The sequence below is a fragment of the Trachurus trachurus genome (assembly GCF_905171665.1).
Source record: "Trachurus trachurus genome assembly, chromosome: 5".
NCBI lineage: Eukaryota > Metazoa > Chordata > Actinopteri > Carangiformes > Carangidae > Trachurus > Trachurus trachurus.
The window spans coordinates 31,625,230-31,651,250 of record NC_139896.1 but is presented as its reverse complement, the minus strand read 5'-3'; the positions used below and the strand labels follow the sequence as shown (position 1 = coordinate 31,651,250).

Genomic DNA, 26,021 nt, shown 5'->3' with positions numbered 1-26,021 from the left:
ATATCTTCAGTGTTGTCCCATGAAAAGATATTATAAAAACAGGCTTTGAGCATATAAAAAGATGTTTTGATGCATATATGTGTTGTGTAGGGTGCGGTGCACATATGTGTTTATTTTTATTTATTTATTTATCTTCATTTTTATTAAATCAATAAATTGCATTTTATTTTTTACTTATTTAACTGAATGAAAATAGTGAACAGAACAATCAGGTAAAAAAAAAATCAAGACGTTTAGTGGTAACAAAGGACAAGTTACAGTTTATTTATAAAGCTTTTTTTTTTTTTTTTGGAGGCATGAGGGAAAATGTTTTTATTATGTGTCAGAGTAGAATAATAAAATTGAAGAGCCGGGCATTATGGCAACAAATACCGCCAGTATCTCAGATCCAAAAAGGTAACATAGAAAGTCTCTGGTAACATTGAACCTATGGAATTAATTACATAAAAAAAAGAAAGAAAAAACTTTATTTTCATGAAACAGATCAGTTTGCGTCCTGACGTCACTTCCGCTCCCCTCTGACTCCAGCTTGCATCATTTCTTGTCTCTTTCGGCAGCCGGCGGCGGCAGACAACATGTGAGTGTCTCCATTCATACTGAATCATTACAACTGAACGCGACAATTACAGTCTCGCCTCTCCGTCCCTCTGCTCGCACATTTCAGCCTTTAAACACCGTCTTTAACAAACTTTGTGGCCCGTTGAGCTACAAGCTAACTACATGAAGCTCTGACCGGCTAGCTTTAGCCTGCTAGCTAACAACAAGGAGGCGTCATACCTGTGAACTTCATGCTGGGGAGAAAAGTCGTTTATTGGACTTCACTGACTAGTTTGGGGAAAGTTTCAGCATGTGCGAGTTTGACACGGGGATTGTTTAACTGACAGGCTCGGTTTTTCATAAAATTGTGACCACAGTTGCACGTTGTGGAGCTTTGACAGGTCAGCTATTAATAAGCTCTTAAAGACATGTGTGGAGGCTGAGAGACATTCACAGAAAAAGACCAATACTCTCTGACAGTCTCATATAATGTCTGTTAATTTTCTGACTTGACATAAATACTGTTTAAATATCACAGAATGCAGTTTAATAAGTGTTTCACAGTCTTGGAAACTTGTCACATCATGTTTCCTCAGTACTTCCTAGAAGTATATAGAAAGGAATGGTAATGATAAACCCAACTTCATGAAAGCTACCTGGCACCAGATAAGCAGTATGCAATGGATGTTTGAATTAACCAGTTAAAAATTATAAAGTGATTGTGTGTTTTTAAATCAGCACTTGCACATACAGTGGAGCCTTTGTACTGTAGTAGGATGTCAGGAGTGGCAGTGTTTTGATTAGATAATTTTCAACCCTGTCTTTAACAGTGTGGGAAAGTGAATGTGTACTGAATGGGAAACTTAATTACTCCTGGTTAAGATGTTTTCAATAAGGTAAATGATTTGTATTTTAAGTGACGTCAATCTCAAAGAAATTAAGAAACACGTAGTGCGAGTTGATCTTGATGACATGTACGGTTTGATTTATTCCCCTGTCTTCCTGATTCACAGATCCATAGGCTTTATGCACAGCTCCACTGCTCTCTGAACTTAAACAAGCTCCTTTATTTCCTTGTCTTACATTATTGGACAAACTGATTAATCCAGGTGTGTCCGACTTTGACCATACTGAGGTCAGACAGACCTGGGTTAATCAGTTTGTCCAATAATGTAAGACAAGGAAATAAAGGAGCTTGTTTAAGATCAGGAAGTAGTGGAGCTCTGCATAAAGCCTATTGTAGTTATTTTTGTTCTCTTTGTTTTGGCAGACATCATGGTGGAGCCAGTCCCCGAGTCCATAAACTTTCCCTCTGAGGAGGAGAAGATCCTGAAGTTGTGGCAAGACAGGGACTGCTTCCAGGAATGCCTCAAACAGTCCAAGAACAGGCCCAAGTAAATCCATCTCTTATTCATGAATAATCAGGATATGTTAAAGTGTAACACGTAATACAAGACACAGAACTTTTAATATTTGACATGGAAATGCATAATTATTAGGCTATATTGTGCATAAATTATAAGTAGTCTACGACAGCTGCGTAGTCCACTCATCAAATTCAAGATTATTTTTACTGAGTGGCATTTCATCTGTCATGCATCTAAATAATCAAGTTACAGTTCCTGGCTAACCTGTTCTTAGACGCAGGTGCACACCTTAAGAATTTGATTACAATGAAGATCAGAACTTGTCCAGCATAAAACATGTAGTACACAATAATGGACCATTAAAGTTAGTTTAACCAAAAATAATAAGCAGTTCTTGTGTTTACTTAACTGGACAAACACGGCTAATATGTAAAGTGGTAATAATATTTTTATATGTGGAATTGGAAAAATGTGTCACAGGGGTTTCGTTGTTGTTGGTAAAAACATAAACATCTGCTTATGTCCATTTACTTGGAAACTGTATGATTTATGCATCGATTACCTTTCAAAGTGGTTTTGATTGTTTTTTTTAATCTTTAGCCAATGAAAGACTAAATGTCATGATGACAAATGGTAAACAGAGAACAAGTGCATTAGCAAAGAGGAACTTTGCTCACTAACTGATCCTGATCAACACTGACAGAGGTTTTAGAGAATACTTGCTTAGTTACCCTGAAAAAATCTCCCTGATATTATTGTTTCATGGATCCAGTACTCATGACATGTACATGGAGCTTGAGGATCATTATGGCAAACACACTTTTGACATTGTATCAGATTACATTGTATTTTTAGCCTTAAAACTGTTGCTTCTGTTCTCCCATACTCTATTTACCATATAATGTTTTGCTTCATGTTTTCCCACCAGGTACACCTTCTACGACGGCCCTCCCTTTGCTACCGGTCTACCCCACTATGGTCATATCCTGGCCGGCACCATCAAGGACATCGTTACTCGTTTTGCCCATCAGAGCGGCTTCCATGTGGACCGACGTTTTGGCTGGGACTGTCACGGCCTGCCTGTGGTAAGATCTCCTGCTGAATCTGTCGAATCATATTTTGCGAGAACATCTGTCAAAATGGTTTAATTATCTGCCTCGTGTCCTGTCGGTTTTTGTAGGAGTACGAGATCGATAAGACTCTGGGGATCAAAGGACCTGAAGATGTGGCCAAGATGGGCATCGCTGAGTACAACAAGCACTGCAGAAATATTGTCATGAGATACTCCAATGAGTGGGAGGTGAGGATACAAGAAAGAATAATACGTGAAAGCACTTAACCGTACTTTTGAGACCTGTTTTTTGTCACATAACGATGTGTTGTGTTTGCAACATAGTTTTAATGAAGACTGATCTAAACATACTAGTGTGTGAGCTGCCCTGCAGAATCTTGGCATGTGGCCATTATTATTATTATGGTAGATGATCTGCCTGACAAATGAATTTCCAAAATGCATAATAAAGTAATTTGTATCATATTGTATCATGTTCTTATGACTTATTATGTTTTTGCATCTTTTTTGTTTCCAGATCTCAGTGAGGCGAATGGGCAGGTGGATTGACTTCAAGAATGACTACAAGACTCTCTACCCATGGTTCATGGAGACAGTCTGGTATGGATGTTAGAAAACATTTTTACCAGTTTTGACTTAAAGATTGACCATTTGTATTCTATGTGATCACAAATAATTGAATTTATGTCTTATTTGATTTACTGATAGCAAAAAGGTATTTCTTTAATTTCTATCTAAAGCCAGATACACACATGAAGATTTTCTAAATCTCAACAGATTTTTATCTGTGAGAGACCCCACACATGAAGATAAAAAAATCTTTGATTGAACAGGTTTGATCAAATTGTGTGTGGTGTGCTCCAATATTCCAAATACAGCACACCACACACATAAAGATTTGTCTCATGACACACTAGAATCTCGTCCCCCACGCCAGAAATCTTACGTGATCAAACGTGATCTGACACACTTCATTGATGGCCATGGAGACGGTAGCCACACTGGTTTGTTATGCTACGTGTGCTGCAGTCAGCTGCTTCTTTATTGGTTACATTCAATTTCACGTCACATTCCGCGGAGACGGAGACGGTCCACAGCCCTCTTACACAAGAGGGCTGTGGACCGTTTTCCGAGTCGATTGTCAGGAGAATTTGACTCTTAAAGGGATACTTCACCCAAAATCGATAATTCATCAATTTTCTACTCACTGTCATGCCAAGGAAGGGTTTGAAGGGTTTGGAGAACGTCAAAACGTTTTTGGAGTTCCAGGGGGGGTCCGGCTGGCAACGGATTTTCATACGATGACTAATTTTTGAATTGTCCAAAACACACACTATGAAACATCCAAATACCTCCATACTGCTTGTCCGTACTGCCCCAAGTGTCCTGAAGCCGCCACATGAAAAAGTTGTTTGGGAAAAAGTGAATTTGATCTCTGTTTTTAGCCTTGTTGTAGTAGTAGCTCCCAGTGGCTATGTTGATGTTGGTGTGCATGCACAAGATTTGCTGTGAGATGTTTGTTCGTCATTGTAAACCATTGGATGTATGATGTTAATCCGTTGCCAGCCGGACCCCCCCTGAAACTCCAAAAGCGTATTGATAAATCTGAAAGTTCTCAAAACCCGTCCTTGGTATGACGGTGAGTAGAAAATTGGTGTATTATCAATTTTGGGTGAAGTATCCCTTTAACACATCTCACACCACATGATAATCTCATAGGATAATCTTAAGAGCCATAAAATAATCGGCCGATTTTTGTCCTTGGACTGAAGGGGGGAAATCGGGGCAAAATCAGCCAGATTATCTTTATGTGTGTGGCAGGCTTGAGGTTGAGTACCACCTCAATGTTATCATTTCCTTAACGTTACAGATGAGCTCCCTAAGGGAAGTAAATTTGCTGTCAGACTAAAAGCAGCATAAAATAACCACTACTAGACTACCAGACTAAATCCATCTCTGGATCTGTCCTCTTTTGTTCAGTTGTTGTGTCTTTGCCATCTGTTAACTTTTTTCTTTTCTCTAATACAGGTGGGTGTTCAGACAGTTGTATGACAAGGGTCTGGTGTACCGTGGTGTCAAAGTCATGCCCTTCTCCACTGCCTGCAACACCCCTCTCTCCAACTTCGAGTCTCACCAGAACTACAAGGTTAGCAGAAATGATTGACCTCTCACAGCTTTGCGGTTTTATTTCATAACAATAAGAAAAAGAAGACATGATGATGACGGTGATGACAATAAGAGAATGTCATAGAATCAGATTAAAACTTGTCTGTTATGTATATGATAATTAAGAAAAAGGAAGAATACTGATGGACCAAACATTTCTTTGTTGTATTTTTTGCAGGATGTTCAGGATCCATCTGTGATCGTCAGCTTCCCACTGGTTGAGAGTCAAGACATTGCTTTGATTGCCTGGACGACAACACCCTGGACACTGCCAAGTAACCTGGCTCTGTGTGTCAACCCCGAGTTCCTGTATGTCAAAGTCAAAGGTGAGGAACAAAACGTGACAAGTGCTGTGTGTCAGTATCTCACTGCACTCACCGCCTGTATACAGCATGCACCACCAAATTTGGCGGTAACCTATAGTATCCTGTGCAGTTAATATGCAAGAAATCTATGTGTTTTTTGGGCCGTGACGTTACAGCTGAATACTTATTTGTTGTTTTGTGATGTTTGTCTATCATGCCCTCAACAACTGTGTAACAATCAAGGCCCTATCTGACTGACAACAACGCTAACATGAATACTGATGTGTCAGTATGAGCTGCTGTTGCTACTGGCTTTTTACATTTTTAGGTGGGCTCGATTTAAAGGTCAGATTTTCTGCCCAAGCCCAATGTGACCAGGGCTGGGTTGGATTAAGCCGTGTTTAGGTCAGATAAAAGTTGGAAATGGGGAGTAGGCTATGGTCTGATAATCAAAAACGATATGTATTTACACCAGAACAATTAAACCACAGTCTACTGTTATGGAGGAATAATAAGGTCACAACAGTTACAGCGATATCAACTGCAGCACTCTAGTCTCCTCTGTGCTGCTCAGCTCGATAGATTTCTGTTGTTCAAACAACTTGGAACTGCTGTTTAACACTTTGATTATAACAGCCGACTTTTCAAAAAAGGTTGTGTTTAAATCAGTATCTGGCCCATAAATAGTTGATGGTTAAACACGGAGAGAATGTGCAAGGGCTCGGGCAGGGTCAGCTTGGGCTGGATGTTTTGCTCCCGGTCTAAGCTCTACATTGAATTTCAATTACTGGGCATCATAAAAAATGCTGGGAATTACATTTTGTAAGTCAACATGATAGTTGCATCAATTATTAGTTGTTGATTTTTTCACATATTTAATGTAGCTAGTATTCAAATAGTTCAGTATTCTGACTCATTCCTACAATCAGGGTGTTTATTCCATAAGTATAATTATTGTTTTTAGTGTATTAATTTTGTCAGTTTCCTGCTTGAAATCTGCTTAGAACTGCAGGGTGGTATAAAACTAGGACACAGCTTAGGCTCTTTAAAAAGTCATCCCCGTCGTCACATAAACAACCACTGATGTGCTGGAAAGAAAATGCCAATGTTTTGTGGCTGTTGTCTGTATTTTCTTCAAGTGATACTATGGTAAAAAAGCGGCGATAAGGGCTCATATACCTCCTGCTGACTAACATGTTTGCGGAGGATTACTTGAATTACTGGGTTGGTAGTTTTGTTGAATGATTTTACTTAAAAATGCTGTAGCCTAAGGCCAAAGTTCTCCGACTAGAAATCTTGTTTCCCTCGTGGGTTTGGTGTTGTGGACCTCAGTATCTGCTGGTGGGTGTTTTTTATCCAAAAAGAACAAACAAGAACAAATTAGCAGTGGAGGAGCGCTGCCTTGGAAAATCACACCCAAAGGAGAGGATTTCTGTACCATAATGTGTTGGTGGACTTTCTAGCTTTTGGCTGTGTGTTAGCTGATAAAATAACACAGTTTTTTTGTTGTATGACAAGGGACTCACTGTCAGTAGAACTTTGTTTTTATCTGTAACCAACCAGACGCTGCACATTCTCAAACACAAACCTGATTTTAAGGCATGACTGATGTGGACACGGGTTCATGAAAAACATTACGTCCTACAAGTGCATCTAGACTCACCCACGTAACATGGACCTGTCACATCTAAACAAAGAGCATTAGATAACGTGCACCCACCGTGCTAATGGTTTCTATGCACAGGTTTCACTAAGAAGTGCTTTCTCACTTTTTGCTGCTTTACCTTGGTAGGTCTTGTCCTACACAAAATAACACTGGTCAGTGACCAACTAAAATGTCAAAGAACAGCCAAGAACTGAAGAAGATTTAGGCAGTAAGTTTCCTGTAACTTTGATGACATTAGCTGTGTCCTTTTCTGGGTATCTGTGATTTAACACAGCAGCACAGCAGTCCGACATGTGCACAGTCATTGCGGAGGATGTTCTTAATGCTACTTAATTGCTAGAAAACTGATAGATGCTATTTTGTTAAGCCGCATGACTTTTTTTCACTTTCAATCAATGTGCCTGAAATCCTCTCATTTAACTGAAATTGATTGACCAAGAAAATGTTCAAAATTGTTTTAATTTGTGCTGCAGCAAACTTTTTACTACTACTACTACTAATAATAATGATATCATTATTAAGTGAAGAGGTTACTTCTGAGAACTTAAGGCATCTTATTATATAAAACCTCAAATACTCGTCAGTTCCAGCTCAATACCATCTGTCAGTGCAGTTTTAGGTATTTGCAGAAAATGGACAGATTTTTCAAAATGTCTTTAGGTCTTTTTACATAACAGATACGTTGAGTTGTTCAGGTCGGAAAAGCACAGGTGTTGCATACTAGCTCGGTTTTGATTCAAGTGCAGGTGACAGTAAGCACAAGCATCAGGGTCCTGACACTGGAGCAGCGAATGGAATTTATCCATCATCATGACATTTTCTTATTTAAACCTTTATCACATTTAAAAAGTTACCTCAGTTGAAGAGGTGTATTGTGATAACTTGGATCTGTGTGTGTGTGTATGTGTGTATGTGCTCGTGTGTGCACATGCATGTACATTTGGTTCAGAGAGTGTGGATGAATCAGGTCACTTAAAATAAGTGTTGTCCTTGTTCAAATATATAAAAAAATACTCCAGAGAGGTGGCTACTGTTTTTCTGTTACCCTCCTGTTGTAGTTTTTGGTTCCCAGTGAGAGAAACTGCTGGGTTTAAAGGGTGACCTAGATTCCCACCAGCCCGTCGTGGCCTCTATGATCCTGCAGGGGGCACTGTTGAAGCTCGGTATGCCACTGTGAGTGCACCGCTCGCTCTGTGCTGCATGGGAGACCGCCTTGGAATACCAATACATTTTTTTTCCTTTTTTTAAAATATCATCTCAGTCTCTTTATCTCCCATCCTCCCTTGCTCCGTCTTCATCCCAGTTTTTCCTCTCATTTTCTTATCGCTCTCTCTGTCTCCACATACACCTGTTTTTGTCCTTCGCTCTTATTTTCCCTCTCACTGTGCCTTTCATGTGTCTATCCCTCTCTCACTCTCTCTCTTTCCTTCACTGCCTTTGTCGCTGTTTGAGTTTGGGGCTGTCAGCAGCAGCAGGTCTGAGCTGTGCAGTCATTTGTCACACCACGGAGAGGAAGAAACATCTTTTATTGATGCTGCCCCCTTCTCTCTCTCTCTCTCTCTTTTTTGTGTCTCACCGGCTAAGGCCATTTGGTTTTTGCCCTCTTCACAACTGTTGTTCCTGACGGTCTCAACCTCTTCTCTGTTATTTTTCCTAAAATCCCCATTTGTTCAATTTTTCCTAGAGGGTTAAGCTTCCTAAAATGGCAGTTATCCCACATGAACTTTTCAACAGCATCGGATTAATTTAGCTCAGTTTCAGTCGAGTGGTTGTAGCTACATGATGGGCTACTTACCTGACCTTGACTTTCTGGCTGGCTGGATTATTACGAAGCAAGACTTGACATTCAGGTTTAGCAGACTTAAATGTAGCATGGCTGTTAGGTATGTGGATTTGTACCGTGTATGATGAGTGGCTGCAAAATTTGGTTCAATAAACATAAATCACTCTGCAGGGATGATTTAGATTAATGACTTTAAAAAATGACCAGAGCGCAAAAAAAATCATTTTTCATCATATTGATCAGCGTCTTCACTCCCACTTCATTTCATGCACTATGAGGTTCGAAAGCTGTACCAAAACAAAAAGGAGGAAAAATTCAGGCAGCTGCAGGGAGGTTTGTGTTAATGTAGTTGCTTCCTGAAAACCACAAGATACTGGATGTCTCAAAATAAACTGAAACGGTTTGAGGATAAAACAGGGGTCCTCATCACAGAACCCAACAGACCCTGCACCAAACCCTGGTGGGACTTTTGATCACACATATCAAACCCAGTAAAAAGACAAATCTGCTGCCTGTTAAGAAGCTTGTGTTTTTTTTCCACTTAAGAGATACCTCATTCTAAGATCAGACAGTTAATGTCTTGAATGTGCTGAAAACTAAAATCATTCTTTTGTTCCCCCATGCTTTATCTACTTTGATTCTTTAAAATACACTGTATACAGTATATATTCTAGCCGATGGTTCTAAATGCTGCAGCCAGTCCTCACATTACTCCATTGTTGGCCTCACTGGCTACCAGTGGAATTAAAATCAGATATAAGATCTTGGTTGTGCTCTATACATCTGAATTGTTGTGGCCATGTAGAAATCTGCAGCCTCGGGTCAGCTGATGGTCCTTTTGGGTGTTCCCAGGACCCGACTCAAAACTGAGGGGAGAAAACCCAAACCCCTCTGAAACATTGTTTTTTTTTTTTTTTTCTTTCTTTTGGATACATACTTTTGCCATATCTGTTGAATTGATAATGCTGTTTGTTGTCTTGTTTCTAAATCACCTAATTTTAGTTTTGAGAGGTGCCACACTGTATACATTTTACATACTACATTGCTTTATAGAGGATTTGTGAAATGGTGTAAAACATTTGCAAATTTGTTACTCAGCAAATGCATTCTCTTTTTTTTTGTATATCTTTCAGATAACACCACAGAAAAGACGTACATTATGATGGAGGCCAGGCTGGGAGCACTGTTTAAGTCAGAGAGCGAGTACACTCTGCTGGACAAGTGAGTACACAAGAGCTGGCTAAAAAAACATCAGGAGCGAAAATGACTAATACATTAAATTTAGATATTCAAGCTAAAGGGCAGCTGAAGTTCAGCAGTGCCTTGCTGAGGTACACGTTAGACCAGAAATAGTGACGTGAAAATATTTTACAACACAGTGAGATTTTTTTTTCATATTCAGGATAAGCAAAAAACCAGCAAAGTTGAAAAATTGCCACTGATGCTTAATCACAAAACCCTTCTAACAGTGTTCGAAGTGTGAAAGTTAGTGTGCGCCCCTGTTTTCTGTTTACATCAGTTTAGTTAGCTGTAGTTCATAAAGGACAATGATGGATCTTTCAGGAAACTGAGGATGGTCATGTTAATGGATGCTGCTCGTAAATGACAAGTGATTCTATGCAACACTGCAACTTTCAAACATGGTTCGTTGACTGACTAGTATTCTCCTGAGCTACAAGTTGTCTTCCAGAGTTGAGAGGCGACGAAAAAGTCGGTGACGGAGAATGAGCAGCGTTGTATTATAACAGCTCAGTGTTTGCAGCAGAAAGCAAATCGAATTCCCAATTTCCCAGTTCACTGGATGATTTTTGAGCGATAGGAAGGTGCAGAATGGAGTAGGGGCAAAAAACAAGACGAGGCGAGGTTTCTTCCTCTCCGTGGTGTGAGATGAAGAAAACACCTGAGTGAAAACAGAATACAGAGTGTACTGGAACCAGATAAAGAATATTTCTAGTCATGATTTATACCCACTCGTCCCATATATGAGACTGATTAACCAGAAATAAAAAAAATATTGAATAATGTTGTTTCCTGGCAGGAACCACTTCCTCCTCAAGGACACAGTGTTCCCATACACAAGGATGTCTCTGTTTTGAATGATAATCATAAAAACAGTGTATCATGGCTGATTCTGCAGCCAACAGATACTTAAAGCTTAAATAGTGATTTTAGGAGAGTTTCTGTCCTAACCAGGGTTTTACTAAGCTTTTTAAAGGAGAATTCCGGTCATTTTCTAGGTAACTCTCTACAGCTCTACTAGGTCCCCGAGTGCGACCATAGGAAAAATTCAGAGAAAAATATGTGCAGACCGGACCTAGCTCTCCTCCTGCTAGCTGTGCTACACTGCAGTTTAACAGCAAAGTAATGGGGGCAGTTCTTCTAACCGCGACTGTGGCCTCTATATAACGCTCAAAATATCACTACACGTGCTTTGCAACATCCACCAGTTCCTTACCACACAACACCGAGTGTGCATAACTCTATGTTTACTCTAGCTTCCAGGATAGACCTTGCTAGTCGACTGTTGAGCTCGGGACTGTTTCCATCAACAAAGACAAAAATGCAAGGAAAATGGATTTAGGAGGGGAAAAAATGATTTGGGATGGGGAAAAAAGCAGTTATATTCATATTGATGTGTAGTAAGGAGCTGGTGGATGTTGCAAAGCACGTGTAGTGATATTTTGAGCATTATATAGAGGCCAAAGTCGCGGTTAGAAGAACTGCCCCCATTACTTTGCTGTTTAACTGCAGTGTAGCGCAGCTAGCAGGAGGAGAGCTAGGTCCGGTCTGCACATATTTTTCTCAGATTATTTCCTGGGGTCGCACTCGAGGACCTAGAGCTGTAGAGCGTTACTTAAATTACCGGAATTCTCCTTTAAGAACAACCATGATTAATCTTGATAACAACACATTATGAAGACATGTCTTTTAATCATTCAGTTCCTTTTAAAAAAGTAGTAGTCTACATAAGTTGCTGACTCTTGATACACTAACTTATAATGAGGTTTAGTTTTTACTGACAGTCAATGTATTTTCATGTTCACACATTATTCCTTAGCCAAATAGATTGTCTTTATACTTCAGTTGTGACTCTAGATAAAAAAAAATTGACCTATTGACCTATTCACAGTAGAAAATTCTATCTTTGCACATAAAATCACCTTTTCCATGCCGGTACCAACACTTGGGAAACATGGGAAACTTATGAATATTAAAAGAAGGATTTCAAATGTGCTTTATGTGTTTTTAGATTTCCTGGCAAGAACCTCAAAGGGAAAAAATACGTGCCTCTCTTCCAGTACTTTGCCAAGGTTTGTGTCCTCCCTCTTTCGCATTTAAAAGTTTGTCCCAGAATGAGGACAGACTCATGTTTCACTTTGGTAATTAACTGCAAACTGACATCTCTGTTTACGTTTTCTAAATCTGTTGCCCAATCTTTGTCTCACCATCTGTGGCTGTACCTCGTTCCCTTCTTCACCACTCACCCTTTCTCATCGAATTCTCCTTGTCCTCATTTCCCTTCAGTGTGGGGAGACAGGAGCGTTCCAGGTAGTGATGGATAACTACGTCAAGGAGGAGGAGGGCACAGGAGTGGTCCACCAGGCACCTTACTTTGGAGCTGTAAGTGTTGTTGTTAAACACGTTCCAGCTTTTCTTTCCTGGTTTTTGTTGCAACAACAGAACATTCTTATATATAATACCTGTTTGAGGGATCACTTGAAGGATTAATCAGCAAAATGACTGTACTTGACCCGAAGGTATGCTAGCATGACAGGAGAAAATGCTAACAGAAAACCAAATATTTGCTGATTATTTTCTAGACCAGTCACATACTAATCAATCATGTCTAAAATGACACTCTATAGGATTTGAACACCAGGCTGGTAAACAGGATTTTTAAAGACAAAAACACAGTGCACAGTTTTGAGGATGGTGACAAAATGAAGATGAGATCAACATTGATTCTGAGATTGTAGATAATACACTGTGGCGATTGTACACAGGTGGCCACTCTCCAGTGTACACATTTTCCCTTTCCCTCTTGAAATGAGAAGTTGAGAAATCTATCTAATACTTATGAAGCCTTGCCTCTAGTAAGCCTGTTTTACCAAGCTTACTGCAGTTGTCCATATGGAGCTCACTCTGGGGGAAAACAAGGTCACCTTTGTCTGGTGTAACACTATGGTTGGCTTCGCTGCCATTCTGGGTAAAAAACACAAAGTGCATCTGGGAATGTTTAGTCTTTTCTGTCTCTGCCTTTATGTTAGCAGTTTAATTGTGTTCTGTTTTCTGGCAGCATTTCTGGATTTGCGTGTATTTTCAGAAATTACAGTGTTTTTTTTCCAGAGTTGGTTTCACAGTGGCTAACACGTTTTCTCATTTAGCTTGTTATTTTCTCTTGTTGGATTATTTTAAGTGCATTTAGTCACTGCCAGTGTAGCTCCTGTTACCACACATTGGATTATGTGATTTTACTGGAGGACGTAGCACGAAACCCCAAACAACCTTGTTAATGTGAGTGAAAATGACAGTAACAATACTTTTATTAGTTTTGAAAAGATTCGCTGGTCCAGAACTTCAGGTCAATATTTTTAGACACATTCAAGAATGATTAGGGACTCGGGGTGTCCTCGACTAAGGATTTTCCTAGTCGAATCTGATTCGTCAGAACTTGTATTTGCGTCTTTTTCCGGTGAAAAAAGCTAAAACACCCAAATATACAAATTTAGTTATTCAGTTGGCATAAGTTAACAATATCAGGACATTCTTCATCCATCCTTTTCCTCATGTCACTCATTAGGCCTGCTTGCAAGATGTGCATCACCGCCTCTCTTTTGGGGATGGTGCAGCGACGAGTATATGAGTTTGTGCTCTGAATTAATGAGTGTATATGACAAATAGAAAAACATGGAAGTCCCATTGTTTGTATCAAAATAGGAAAAAATAGGAAATTAGGAAACAAAGAAATTCTAAGTAAAATCAGATATTCAGCAGCAGGGAGCACCCCCATATAGTCAGAATGGTACGGTCTTTTTTCATAACCACAATTTGCGACAATGTCTGATTCAACAAAGTCGAATCAGACTCCCTCAAATTAAATCAATGAATCGTCAACTATTCGGGGTCAACCTCAAGTCTTTTTATGAAATCTTTGTATTGAATGATACCATCGTGGTTGTGAGATTAGAGGCCAGTCCAGTAGTGCTATCAGAGGTATTGGGTCACTGCTAATAGGTTAGATGCCCTTGTCAGGGGCAGATGGATGCCCCTGTGGCTGTAGCCAGCTGTGGATACACATTCAGCTTTTCTCTCTGAGCTTTCTCTTGTGCCACCTTTCATCTCTCTCTTACATTTGCATTTAAATGTTCGGTATTTATTTAGCTACAGATTCTGTTATTCAGCGATCACATTCGCGTTTGAGTAGTCGGTGAAAACCTGAAACACAGACGCATTTGCATGTCATCCTGGAGATGTATAGCGAGAAGAAACACACCGCCCAACTACATTTTTCAAATTTTATGTTGTTATGACTAGATGTGAAATGACCCTGTGACTCATCCATCTTGGGACCTTGACAGGGTGTTTGAATACAAAATGCATTTACAGCTGGACAGTACTCAGATCTTTCATGCATAGCTGTCACATACCAGTGATGTTTGTTTCAACACTGCAAAAAGTGTCTGGCTCAACAAGGAATTCAATATGGAGTCATAACATATCTTTAATCCAGTGGCTGCCTGTGTTGTTAGCTAATTATTTATCATTTCTATGTCATCAATTTGGAAAAAGATCTCAACGAACCAGGTCACGATTAATATCATGAGGATGTAAAAAAAAAAAGAAAAAGAAAAGAAGAAGCAAATATTCATTCTCTCGATGCAATAATATTTTACTAGTTAGCTAGTTGGTTTGTAATGATGAAGCTAGCAGTGAATTATTTTAAGGAAACTTTATGTCTTCATCAGAACTGTGTCTAAGCTATGTATCATTTTCTCTGTAGGATGATTACAGGGTGTGCACTGAATACAACATCATCCAGAGGGACCAGGCTCCTATCTGCCCTGTGGACGCCTCAGGCTGCTTCACTTCAGAGGTCACTGACTTCGCGGGACAGTATGTCAAAGTGAGTGACACAGAAGACATTTACATGTAGATTAGGTTTGCAGACATTTCAGGCATTCTAGCCCTGGTACGATACACGGGATAAATCCCTCAAGAATATTGATAGCTGGATTAATTCAGCATTTCATTTTCTGCATTCTGGGTACCCGCTGTCCCATTCCTCTCCATTTCCTCCGTTAATATCTGGAAAGTCCATCTTTTTGAAATGATTTTTCCCTCTTTTCATTCCGCACAGAAATGTGCCTTTTCTTCTCGGTTATAGGTTTAACACTTTATGTAATAGTAACTGAAATGAAAATATGAAATATGTATCATGCTTCTCCAAATGTTATTTAAAATGACTCTTTATGCCATGGTGATATGGAGGGAGCTGTGTTGGAACACTTTCACAAAGTTATGCAGGACGACCTGCTGCCAAAGCACAATGTTGTTGTGTCACTGTTACCAAGTTCAAGTTAGATGTTGTCAAATGCACAACATGTGACAGTCAGCTTTACATTGAAATGGTTGTGATGAGGCTCAGGTCTTCTACAGTTTAGCATGTAATAATAAGGAAAGGATGTAATAGTAAGTGGGTGCATTCTTCCTTCTTGTCACACCCAGCACCATTACCATCCTAAGTGGATAGTGAGTGAAAAATAGCTGCCGTACATGATCTGATCACTATTTCACATCCCTGCGTAAAGGCCAGGGAGTGGGCTCGACCTGCCTGGCCGCTCACATTACAGCGTTAGCTAATAAAGACTATGCAGCCACAGTTCTCTGAAAGTCTGTCATAATCCACTTTTGAAACATGTCAAAACCAAGCGTGAGTTTCAAGGCTGTCCGAGACATTCTTTATCGCGGCATAAAAACTCGGAGGCGATCAGAGGGAGCGTCAGTTTGCGACGCGGGCTAGCAAAGAGAGTCGGAGAGAGCAGCTGTTCTTCTGTGAGCCGGAAAATAACAAGACAGTACACAACATGAGAGCTGCGTCTTACACCCAGAAGAGCCTGCAAGTTAGCGGCTCTGGCAGCAGGGTGAGGATTCAGAGCCCGTCCCCATCCCGGTGCCGCGGAGCCTCATACGACAGCCGTGGACGCTCAGGTTATCGCAGCAATGGCACCGGCACCGGCACCGCAATCGAGTTGGGCACAGAGATACACCAGCAACATGCCAACGAGAAAGAGGAGATGCAGGAACTCAACGTCAAGTTTGCAGGATACATCGAGAAGGTCCAGGCCCTGGAGCAGCGGAATGCTTCTCTTCAAGCGCAGCTGGCCGCCCTGCAGAGCCGCTACAAGGGAGGCCCCACGGGCATTGGAGAAGAATACGAGCTCAAGTTTAAAGAGGTGCGGGAACTGATCGAGATGCTGACAAACGAGAAGGGAGCAGCCGATATCGAAAGAGGCTACATCGAAGAAGAGATTGAAGTGTGGCGACTAAAGTTGGAGGAGGAGCTGACCCTCAAAGAGGAAGCCGAAATGATCCTGAGAGAGTTCCGCCAGGACGTCGACAACGCCACGCTGCAGAAGGCCGAGCTGGAGAGGCGCATCGAACAACTGGTGGCCGAGATAGAGTTTCTCAAGAAGCTGCATGACGAAGAGGTGGCCGACCTCATGAAGCAGATCGAGGACGCAAAGATCACCGCCGAAATGGACGGAGATCGCCCCGACCTGGCCGCCTACCTGCGCAGCATGCGAGCGGAGATCGAGGCCGTGGCCGCCCGCAACGTCCAGGAAGCCGAGAAGTGGTACAAGACCAAGTTCGACACCCTCAAGGAGCACGCCGGCAAACACGAAGACCAGATGAAGACCATGAAAGACGAGATCACCACCTTCCACAACCAGGTGACGGACCTGCAGAACCAGATCGACGGGCTGAGGGCTCAGAACGCCGCGCTGGAGCAGCAGCTGGAGGACATGGAGATGTCCCACCTCGATAAGGTCGGGGGTCTAGAGGGCGTCATCGCTCAGCTGGAGTCCCAGCTCTGCGAAACCAAACTGGAGATGACCAAGTATCTCAAAGATTACCAGGAACTGCTGCACATTAAGCTCAAGCTGGATGCAGAGATCGCCACCTACAGGAAGCTGCTGGAGGGAGAGGAGCAGAGGCTCGGGATCGCCAAAGAGGTCTGAGTATCCAGGGTGAGAGGAGCAGCAGGTCCAAAGCAGCAGCAGCAGCAGCAGCAGAGCATTGTAATTTCACTCTAGTTAAAAAAAGACTCTAGATTCTTCCCTGTTTTAGCCATTTGTCCCTGTGTTTGAGATTTCCTTGATACCTGTTTCTAGAAATATTCGAAGATCAAATGTTAATGCTGTCTAATCACATGGTCTGTGTCAAGAATATTTCTAGACAAGTCTAAACTTGAGGGGAAACTCAGACCTATGACATCATGAGTCACGTGTGTGTATGACTTTCTCAGTATGTTGATTGACATCAGCAATGATCCCACCAGACATTTAATACCAGCGGATTGTGGACTTGACAGTTGTTGATATTCTGGTGTTATGGACACGTGTTATTGACACCAAGTCTTCCCATCCTCATCACTCTGCCACACCCTCAGTCCATTATTCTTATGCATTTGCCTTCTTCCCAGTCCTTCCTACTTTCCAAAACAACCTTCCTTTCCACTTTTATTGACTTTCCCTAACAGTGCCCCTCCCTTTTCCTTTTTTTTTTTTGCATCTCTCCTTGTTTCTACTCTTTACTCCTGCTCCTACAGTACCCCATGCTAAATTTAACAACCCTCCCTCCCTCCCCTTTTCCTGTCAAGCCAACCCCACTGTTATATCTCTGTCGCTTTCCTTTGCTACAGCTGCTCACTTTCTGCCGTCACTGCTTCTCTTGATCCAGATTGTTTCCGATTCCACCACCTTCACAATGAAATACTTTTGTTCTGTCTTGATGTGTCACACATCAGCCCAAACACAGCAGAACAAATAGCCTCAGTGTTATGACTGGTCTTCACAGTCCTCCCAAATTACTCTAAATGTTTTGACAAGACACAACTTGTGACAATTTACACTAATATTGACCAACTGTTACTTAATAAAGATTGAAGTGAGTGCATACAAAATAATGCGGTGATCGTTTTTCCTTTCTCTTCTCTTGTGCGACTTGTCTTCTGTCTTGATGTCTTCTTCTGTGATGACTTTATTTTTCCCTGTGCACTCCGTTGGTCTCTTTACTTTCATCTACCCTTATTTTAAGCTGCAGTACAGGAAATGGGCAGAAAAACATTCTTAACTTTGCTTAGGTCAAGTAAAGAACACGTTTTTCCACTAAACCTAAATACTCCATTGCTCAAGCTGTCACTAAGAATTAAAATGACCGTGTAAATCCAGTCATAGGTTGCCTTATGTTGATTATTTTTCACAGAATGCAAGCCGGGCTTGATATTATAGCAGCGGTAGTTAACCTGTAAGTATTATATTAAACATGAGAGTAAAAATTACTGTTTTGAAAACAAAACAAAACAACTCACTAAATTAATTATACTTCATGGCAAAGAGATTCTATAAGAGTCACAAAAATGTGTGCAAGTGATTTACCGAGTAACCCCGAGGTGGCCTGTCAGTGGAAAAAGGTTTATTTTCCCCGTGGGTTACAGGTGAAGTTCCCCATCACAAGGGTGCGCATGTTTTAATGAGCTCAGGACAGGGCATAACAGAATTTACTCCTGGCTGAGAAAGTTTAAAACCTCCCTTTACAAGGAGGTCATGACCAACACTTGCTGTACAGTCATATTTATGAGCTTCCTGTGAATTGCACTGTGAGCTTGGATAGAGGGAGATAAGATATCACGTTATAAGTCACTGGGTTTATTGCATATTAGATTGTATACCATAAACAATATGCTGAATGACACAACAGACAACGCCTCCCTATTTGTTGCGTGATATTTATCATAACTGAAGGAGCGGAACTGGAGCTCGGCTGTGAATTTACCTTGAAGTCTTCAAGGCAGGATGCTGAGGCATCTTCACCAACGAAGAAAAAAATCATAATGAATCATTTTTGAAGATATGATAAATCACGAGGGAACTCAGGAGTTTTAACCATGTAATGGTTTCGTATTGCACAAGGGATGGATATGGCATGACGCGAAAGAATACCAGGATTATGTTTTATCAACCGCCGTTGTTCATTTGATTAATGAGACACAACTTTTTTTTATATGTTAGGAAAAAATAACAAGTATGTTGTTGTATTTCAAGAGCAACTTGACACAACTTGAAAATCCAGCTTGGAGACTCATCAGATGTACTGCAGGCTGTGTCGGTGCTTTGCGTCATCATATTTGGGGGTGGTTATTTATTCTGCCTGGTGGTAAGTCAAAAGCTGCTTTTGTTGTAAAGCAGATCTAATGTTGTGGTTTCCTTCTACAGGATGCTGACAAGAACATCATCAAGTGGCTGAAGGAGAAGGGCCGCCTTGTCAATGCCAGCAGTTTCAAGCATAGTTACCCCTTCTGTTGGAGGTGAGACGTGTACATAATTTAAATGTTACCCTTGTGCCGTTTTATAACTCACTTCTACCTCTAGGTAGCTAACAGCTTTTCTGCTCGGTCCCCTGGAAACAGCAGTTGTTGAATAGCTTCACCCGCTGAGGGTTGAAAGCCTTTTGCAGTGGTAGAGAGCATAATGCACTGACAGAGCAAACCTCCCATTAATCAGCAGTTTAGCCACAATTTAGCATTCGGATTAGTTCTTATACACTGAGGTTTGAGGTTCACCTGTCATCAGTGCAGGATGTCAATAGAGGTTTCACGGTCCGCTCTCCGCACAGGATCAATTCATAAAGCCAGTGTCGCTGTGGTGACGCATAAATAACCTCTCAAGGTCCCACGTTATCACATCATAAACTGTCAGGGACATGCAGAGCCCCACACACACACACACACACACACACACACACACACACACACACACACACACACACACACACACACACACACACACACACACACACACACACACACACACACAAACTTTCTTTTTTTAGTGGACTAAGTCACTGTCTCTCTTGGCGCAGCTGCAGTCTGACCTGAGAAGGATTAATTAACCTTAGTAAATATGCAGAGATGTGCTCTCTAAGCCACTAGGAGACGTAGGCTCACAGAGATGTAACTGTTTTGTTATAACCCATTCATCACCTGTAAGTAAGAACTCAGCTGTGGTCCATAAAGCTACATAAAAAGAGTCTTTCTAGAAACAGTCTTGGATTATAAGACACAGTCCTATATTATAAACATTGTCCAAAGTATTTGACATGATCTTTTTTTTTCCCTGCAAAGTTTCTCCCTGCTCAAGCCACTGAGAGGAGCACAGAAAAAGAAAACACATGTCAAAACCTGTGTCAAAACTGCTGGTAGGGGGGTGGCGTTTAGCTTACTTAGTAGAGCCGCTCCATGTTGAGGCTACAGTCCTCACTGCAGGCGGCCCCGGTTCAAATCCCGCATCAGGCAGCCCTTTTCTGCATGTCATTCCCTCTCTCTGCCTCCCCATTTCCTGTCTCTCTCTCGCCTGTGCTATCGATTAAACACAATAAAAAGCCCCAAAAATATACTTTTAAAACTGCTGGTAGAAACGGAAATGAGTGGCCTCACTAAGGATGAAAAAAAAAAAAAAAACAGATTAAGGAAATAGGTTTTTATGGACCAAACCCTTGTTGGTGGTTGAGTTAGAAGTATATTCATAACTGTGAACACACAGTCTCAAAATTTACGACTGAGAGTCCAAGATTCATCATTTAATTTATTTCAGCTTACTGCATTAATATCAGACCATGTTTTTCTCTTGAGAAACTGGCCTCTGTAGAGAAAGACCTGCATTAATGTGCACATATTTCTAGATATAGGAAGCCATTTTACACACAATCATACATTCATAAAACGCTACAGATACAAGTATATAAAACAAATTGTTTTGCAGATGTGTATTTAAAGAGTTAAAACACTTCAATTTCAAGACACCACTTTCTGATTAATGTTGAAGTAGACCGAAACAATTAACCCTTTGAAACCTATTTATTGCTGTGCATATGTCACGATTTCCAATGCTCTAAACTAAAATAAATAAGTAAATTAGCAGCAATTAGATCATTGCTTTTATTCAAGTCGCTTTGTTGCATCCTTATGTTTTATCTATGTTTGCGTACTCACAGGTCTGACACGCCCCTGATCTACAAAGCCGTCCCCAGCTGGTTTGTCCGAGTGGAGCACATGGTGGACAAACTCCTGGACAACAATGGAAAATGCTACTGGTAAGCTAACGAGCCTGTTGGAAAGTGACAGTGAAGTGGCAGACACGAGCTCCTCGCAAAAACAAGTGGTGTAAAATACTTGTGAAGACCGTGAATACTAAGCGAAGACAGACAGCAGTCACAGTCCCAAAACAATTACAGCCGCGACTCAGTGCTACTACATCAAGTTGTTTGTGTCAGTCACGGGCCTGTCTCTGCAGGACAGCCAGCGCTGGGAGTAGTCCTTATACATTGGAGGAGATTACATTTTAAAATAAACGTCGCTGCAAGGACTTTTCTTCAGTTTTCATTAAGTTTAGTGTTATCATGATGCGCACGGGACTGGTGTTTTATCGAAAACATTAGCATGATGCTAATTGTAATGGCAGAACATGGAGCAAAAGTAAGCGTCAGCATGATGGCTTTGCTAAGTGGTATTACCCCCGGTGCTCCCAGTGCTCTTTTCTGAGCCACAGTAGCTGCCTCTGGTAATGGGACTGTCAAACTGAGATGAATGACTAGCCGCTAGGAAGGTGAAGACGCACAGGCACACACACACACACACACTCGTACACTGGGACCAACACCAACACACACACACACTGCTTTTAAAGGCAAAATTCCTTATCTCTAAAGGGTACTGCTGTTATATACACTCACATGCCACCTGGCTAAAACTAATGCAGTGCAATACAACAGTCCTTCCTTAAGCGTTACCTCAAGGTTATGATGTTCAGTTGTTATTGAAACAGTTTGTGAAGTGTTGATTCAACCGCAATGGGCATTTTGGATGATGTATGTTTGTGATTGTATTGTGTTAGAGAGGTATTAAACCTGCCCACACTGATGTAAGTATGGGCGGAAAATAATAAAAACACCAGTCAGTATATGAAAATGCAAATCAGTTGCCTCCAAAATGAACATACAGTTGAATTTCAGCTTTATCAAGAGGGAACTTAATAAACTGGCAACTGAATCTGTTATTTAGGATTTAGGACCTATCTATAATTGTCTGATACTGCTAAAATAATAATTAGAAAGTTTTAAAAGTTTTATTTTCTTTTTGATGCAATATTTAAACTGAGACAAAGTCATCAGTCAGTAAGTGTTACCAACTCATTTGCATCCTACGTAAGTAAAATCCACAGAGAGTTCACTACCTCTGTATGAAGTTCATTTTAATTGATGAGAGACTCTTTAAGAAACTCAATGTGATTTGTTCATTTGATCCCTTTTTACTGGACTGACGCTATGGAGGTCAGACTGATTTCTCCAGATGTTTGTCCTTCTGTCTGATTAAATGAATAACTGTATTAATGAAAGCAGAGCTGGTTTCTTGATGCCACTGTTGTGTATTTGCAGTAGGAATTTGAATCGTATCGTGATGTCAAACATCCCCGGGGCTAAGATTCCTGTAAAAGGATTTTAAAAAGACACTCGATTGTGTTGATGGCTACATTCATGATATCGTCCTTGAAAACACGTGAAAAAAATATGGAAAAGAAAAATGTATAGAGGTGTTTTGCAGGGCTAGTGTCCTAAGCATCCATCCATTGGCTGTACCACTTACCTGTGCAGGTGGCTGGAGCTAAAGTCAGTGTGCTTGGTGAACTTGCAGCTAACCTTAGCCTACACTCATTTTGTTTCCTTTTTTTTACCTAAACCTGGAGGTCATACTAACAAAGCAGAGAGATGTTACTCCATTCTTGCTACATTTGTGTTTGTATTTGTGGAAAAGATGCTTCCAAACATTGCTCTTAGTCAAGCTCAGTGCTTTCCACTTCATATGGATGAATCAAAGCTCGACAGAACTGCAGTGCCTAGTTACAGTTGCTAAGCTGCGGTTGGACAATCACTGTTCAGGGGGAGGGTTTTCGAGAATGGTCAGTCGCCCAATTTGGCCTTGAACACTACATCCATCCTCCCCTTTTTTTCCTCATTTTCTTTACCTTTTTTTTTTACCCGTCATGCAAATTCTCCTCCCTGACCACAGCCTGTGTCCCCGCCTCTCTCATGCGTCCATCCATCCCCAGAGTCTCTGACATGCACTAGAAGCCTGTACATGTTAAATGGTTCCTCTGTGCATCTCCAGCACAAGGCAGCACATTTTAAATTCTACATTTAGCATGAGCGGGCAGAGGGAGGGTGAGGAGTGGAGGAGTGGTTGGGGGGTGGCAGGGAGCAGCAGCAGCAGCAGTAAGGAGAAAAAAAATCATTAAATTGATATATTAGGGGCCTAAATAGAAATGCCTCCTACAAATGGGAATTGATGAACTTGTTGCTTAGCGCGTGGATCCTGATGACGATCCACCCCAGTCCTTCACTGTTCTTCTGAGCAACGTGGCCCTGGCACAGCAAGCGAGGAGGACAGAGGGGAGGGGGGGGGGGGGGGGGGATGAGAGAAAGAGAAGGAGATGGTGAGATAGTGGATTAAAGCTAGAAATTTGTTGAGGCTAAATCGGAGGAGGAGAGAGCAGGAAAGGGGGAAGATGCCTGGAAGGGAATGTTAACCTTTGCAGTTGTGCTTCATAAAGACAGCGGTGCAGTTTATTTTTAGGGCTAAAAACATGAAGAAGAAGAGGGAAAACAAGCCCACTCCATAAAGGAATAATAGTGCACATTATAATAATGCTTGCTCCTGTTATGAGGAAATGCTTTGTGCATTAAATTAATCACAATACCTGCAGGGCTTTAAACCCTAAAAAGGGCTGAAAAAGTAAAAAGTCCTAAATCTAATTACAATAACTCTGCCATACATTTTCTCTTGTCCACTGTATTGGAATTGATGTGAGCTATAAAACGTTTTTTTTTGTTTGTTTTTTTTCCCCAGATTGCGAGCTGTTAGAAGATGTGACACACAAACTAAAAGCATTGTTTTGACAGGAGATCAATCTTGTTTAAGACCTGTAGTAAACACTGTCATTACTGCTAGCAATAGTAGCAGGAGACTCAATTATTCATATGGACAAGTGCAGATTTTACAAACATGTGTTATATGTACATAAATGACTGTTAGGTTTAGATTTAAAACACATATATGTCAGCGATTTGTAGACTTGATTCTCCCTGTGTCTGTGTTCAAGTTTTATATTTGCAAAAGTAATTAAAGCCAAGGCAGATGTGATAACGTCTCTGTCTCCGCAGGGTTCCAGAGTTTGTGCGTGAGAAGCGTTTCGGGAACTGGCTGCGGGACGCACGCGACTGGGCGATCTCGAGGAACCGTTATTGGGGCACGCCGATCCCCCTGTGGGTCAGCGACGACTTCGAGGAGGTCAGGACAATACAAAACACGCACTGCTTTGCTTTAATAGAGTACTTAGTGCTTCTAATGTGTCTTTGTTCTCCCAAGAGATCACACTATTTGTCTGTGTCATGACCAAATACCAAGATAGTTATTCTCTTCTAAGGCAGCTGATCGCAGCTCCGGCAGCCCTCGCAAATCAATCTGGGGCCGAGCATGAGAGGGCATAATTGAAAAGTTGAACTCTATGTAACTCTTGCTTTTATCAACCACAGAAACGAGTTGGTGAGGAAAAAATGTCTCGTGTCTCTCCAAAGGAAGACTGGTCTGCTGCAAGGATGCAGCAAATCCAGCTCTTCTCTCATAAATTGGCAGGGTGAAAATTTTCTCGCTGACCTCTTTTTGATACTCGCATCGTCGAGGGTGTGGATGAGACTGTAGCGTGACTCCGTACTGCAGTCAGACTCGGCTCCCCTCCGGCGCCATTACACAGTGCCTCCTGAAACTCAGCACATGAATGATTCATAAATGTAAACAGCAATTAAACACCGACCAAGAATGTGTTTGGTTTCCCTTTATGCCAGTTAATGGCATCAAGACAAACGGCAGTGGGGTGGGGTGGGGGCGAAGAAGAGACAGAAAATACACAGAAGGGGGCAGAATAAATAAGCTGGTGAAAGGAGAGGGCGGCAAAACGAGAGATCACAACAAGGAAGAGGGACAGGAGGCAGCACAGAACAGAGCCATGACTGTAAATGTTCATCTTGTCATGGATGTTGGTTGCCAAACCAGGCTGACTGTGTGAAGTAGACTGAACTGAATAGAGATGTCAGAACTGGGTTGTTTGAGCGTTTGAAAAATGAAGTGTTGGTCCCCTGGCTGAAAGAGGGACAGCCAGCGACCTGCTTGCTGGAAATAGCATTGTGACTGTTTCCAGAACACTCGCGCTCCCCGGTGCCTCCTTTACACACCCCCTCAGCGGCGAATCGCACACCCAAAACCAAAGCTGTCTTCTTGCGTGTTTGTGTGTGTGTGTGTGCAGCGTGTGTGCCTTTCTCAGCATGTGACAGCATGATATCTGTCTCTCAGTATCTTCTCTTTTTGTTGCCTGTCCCCGTCTCTTTGGGTATGTTTCTTTTTCCTTCCGTCTTCTTTTGTGTCTGACGGTGGCGTGTCAGGCTGTATCTGGGCCACGTTACCTGGTGCTGTGGTAAAACTAGAGCAGAGCCTACAGGTTAACTCTCCGAGGAGACCAGATAACACACTTTACCATACTTTCTATGGTAAAGTTACTCAGGAAGTGTGTTAAAGTAGGCCTACTTTCAAGTTTTTTTAAAGAATTATCTTAATACATACAACTACTGGGTAGATTTCTCAGATTTAGCACTTTAACTCCTTTGCAGATGTTAAACTAATGAACAAAATTAGTACAAATACGACAGTTCCTGTGGGTTTAAAGCAGAAGCTCTCACAAATAAAAGGAAAACAGTTCTGCTCCTTCCAAAGGTTACATGTGGTAATTTGCCTACCAGC

The 26,021-nt window shown here is 41.4% G+C and overlaps 2 protein-coding genes across 2 annotated transcripts in view; both read left to right on the top strand.

Moving 5' to 3' along the window:
* Positions 1 to 515: 515 nt before the first annotated feature.
* The window catches only part of iars1 (isoleucyl-tRNA synthetase 1), a 54,210-nt gene continuing 28,704 nt past the window's right edge, over positions 516 to 26,021 (top strand). The window contains exons 1-14 of the mRNA XM_083972619.1: positions 516 to 577; positions 1,808 to 1,931; positions 2,833 to 2,989; positions 3,085 to 3,204; positions 3,494 to 3,576; positions 5,005 to 5,122; positions 5,321 to 5,468; positions 10,030 to 10,117; positions 12,147 to 12,207; positions 12,422 to 12,517; positions 14,898 to 15,020; positions 19,393 to 19,484; positions 21,170 to 21,268; positions 24,392 to 24,518. Of these exons, the coding sequence (XP_083828745.1) occupies positions 1,813 to 1,931; positions 2,833 to 2,989; positions 3,085 to 3,204; positions 3,494 to 3,576; positions 5,005 to 5,122; positions 5,321 to 5,468; positions 10,030 to 10,117; positions 12,147 to 12,207; positions 12,422 to 12,517; positions 14,898 to 15,020; positions 19,393 to 19,484; positions 21,170 to 21,268; positions 24,392 to 24,518 (1,431 nt within the window). The 5' untranslated portion in view covers positions 516 to 577; positions 1,808 to 1,812. The remainder of the gene's footprint in view (positions 578 to 1,807; positions 1,932 to 2,832; positions 2,990 to 3,084; positions 3,205 to 3,493; positions 3,577 to 5,004; positions 5,123 to 5,320; positions 5,469 to 10,029; positions 10,118 to 12,146; positions 12,208 to 12,421; positions 12,518 to 14,897; positions 15,021 to 19,392; positions 19,485 to 21,169; positions 21,269 to 24,391; positions 24,519 to 26,021) is intronic.
* Positions 15,982 to 17,136, top strand: LOC310986673 (vimentin; the record flags this gene model as incomplete). Its single annotated transcript, XM_083972701.1, has 1 exon — positions 15,982 to 17,136. One exon carries the CDS (start codon positions 15,982 to 15,984, stop codon positions 17,134 to 17,136), a length of 1,155 nt encoding a protein of 384 aa, XP_083828827.1.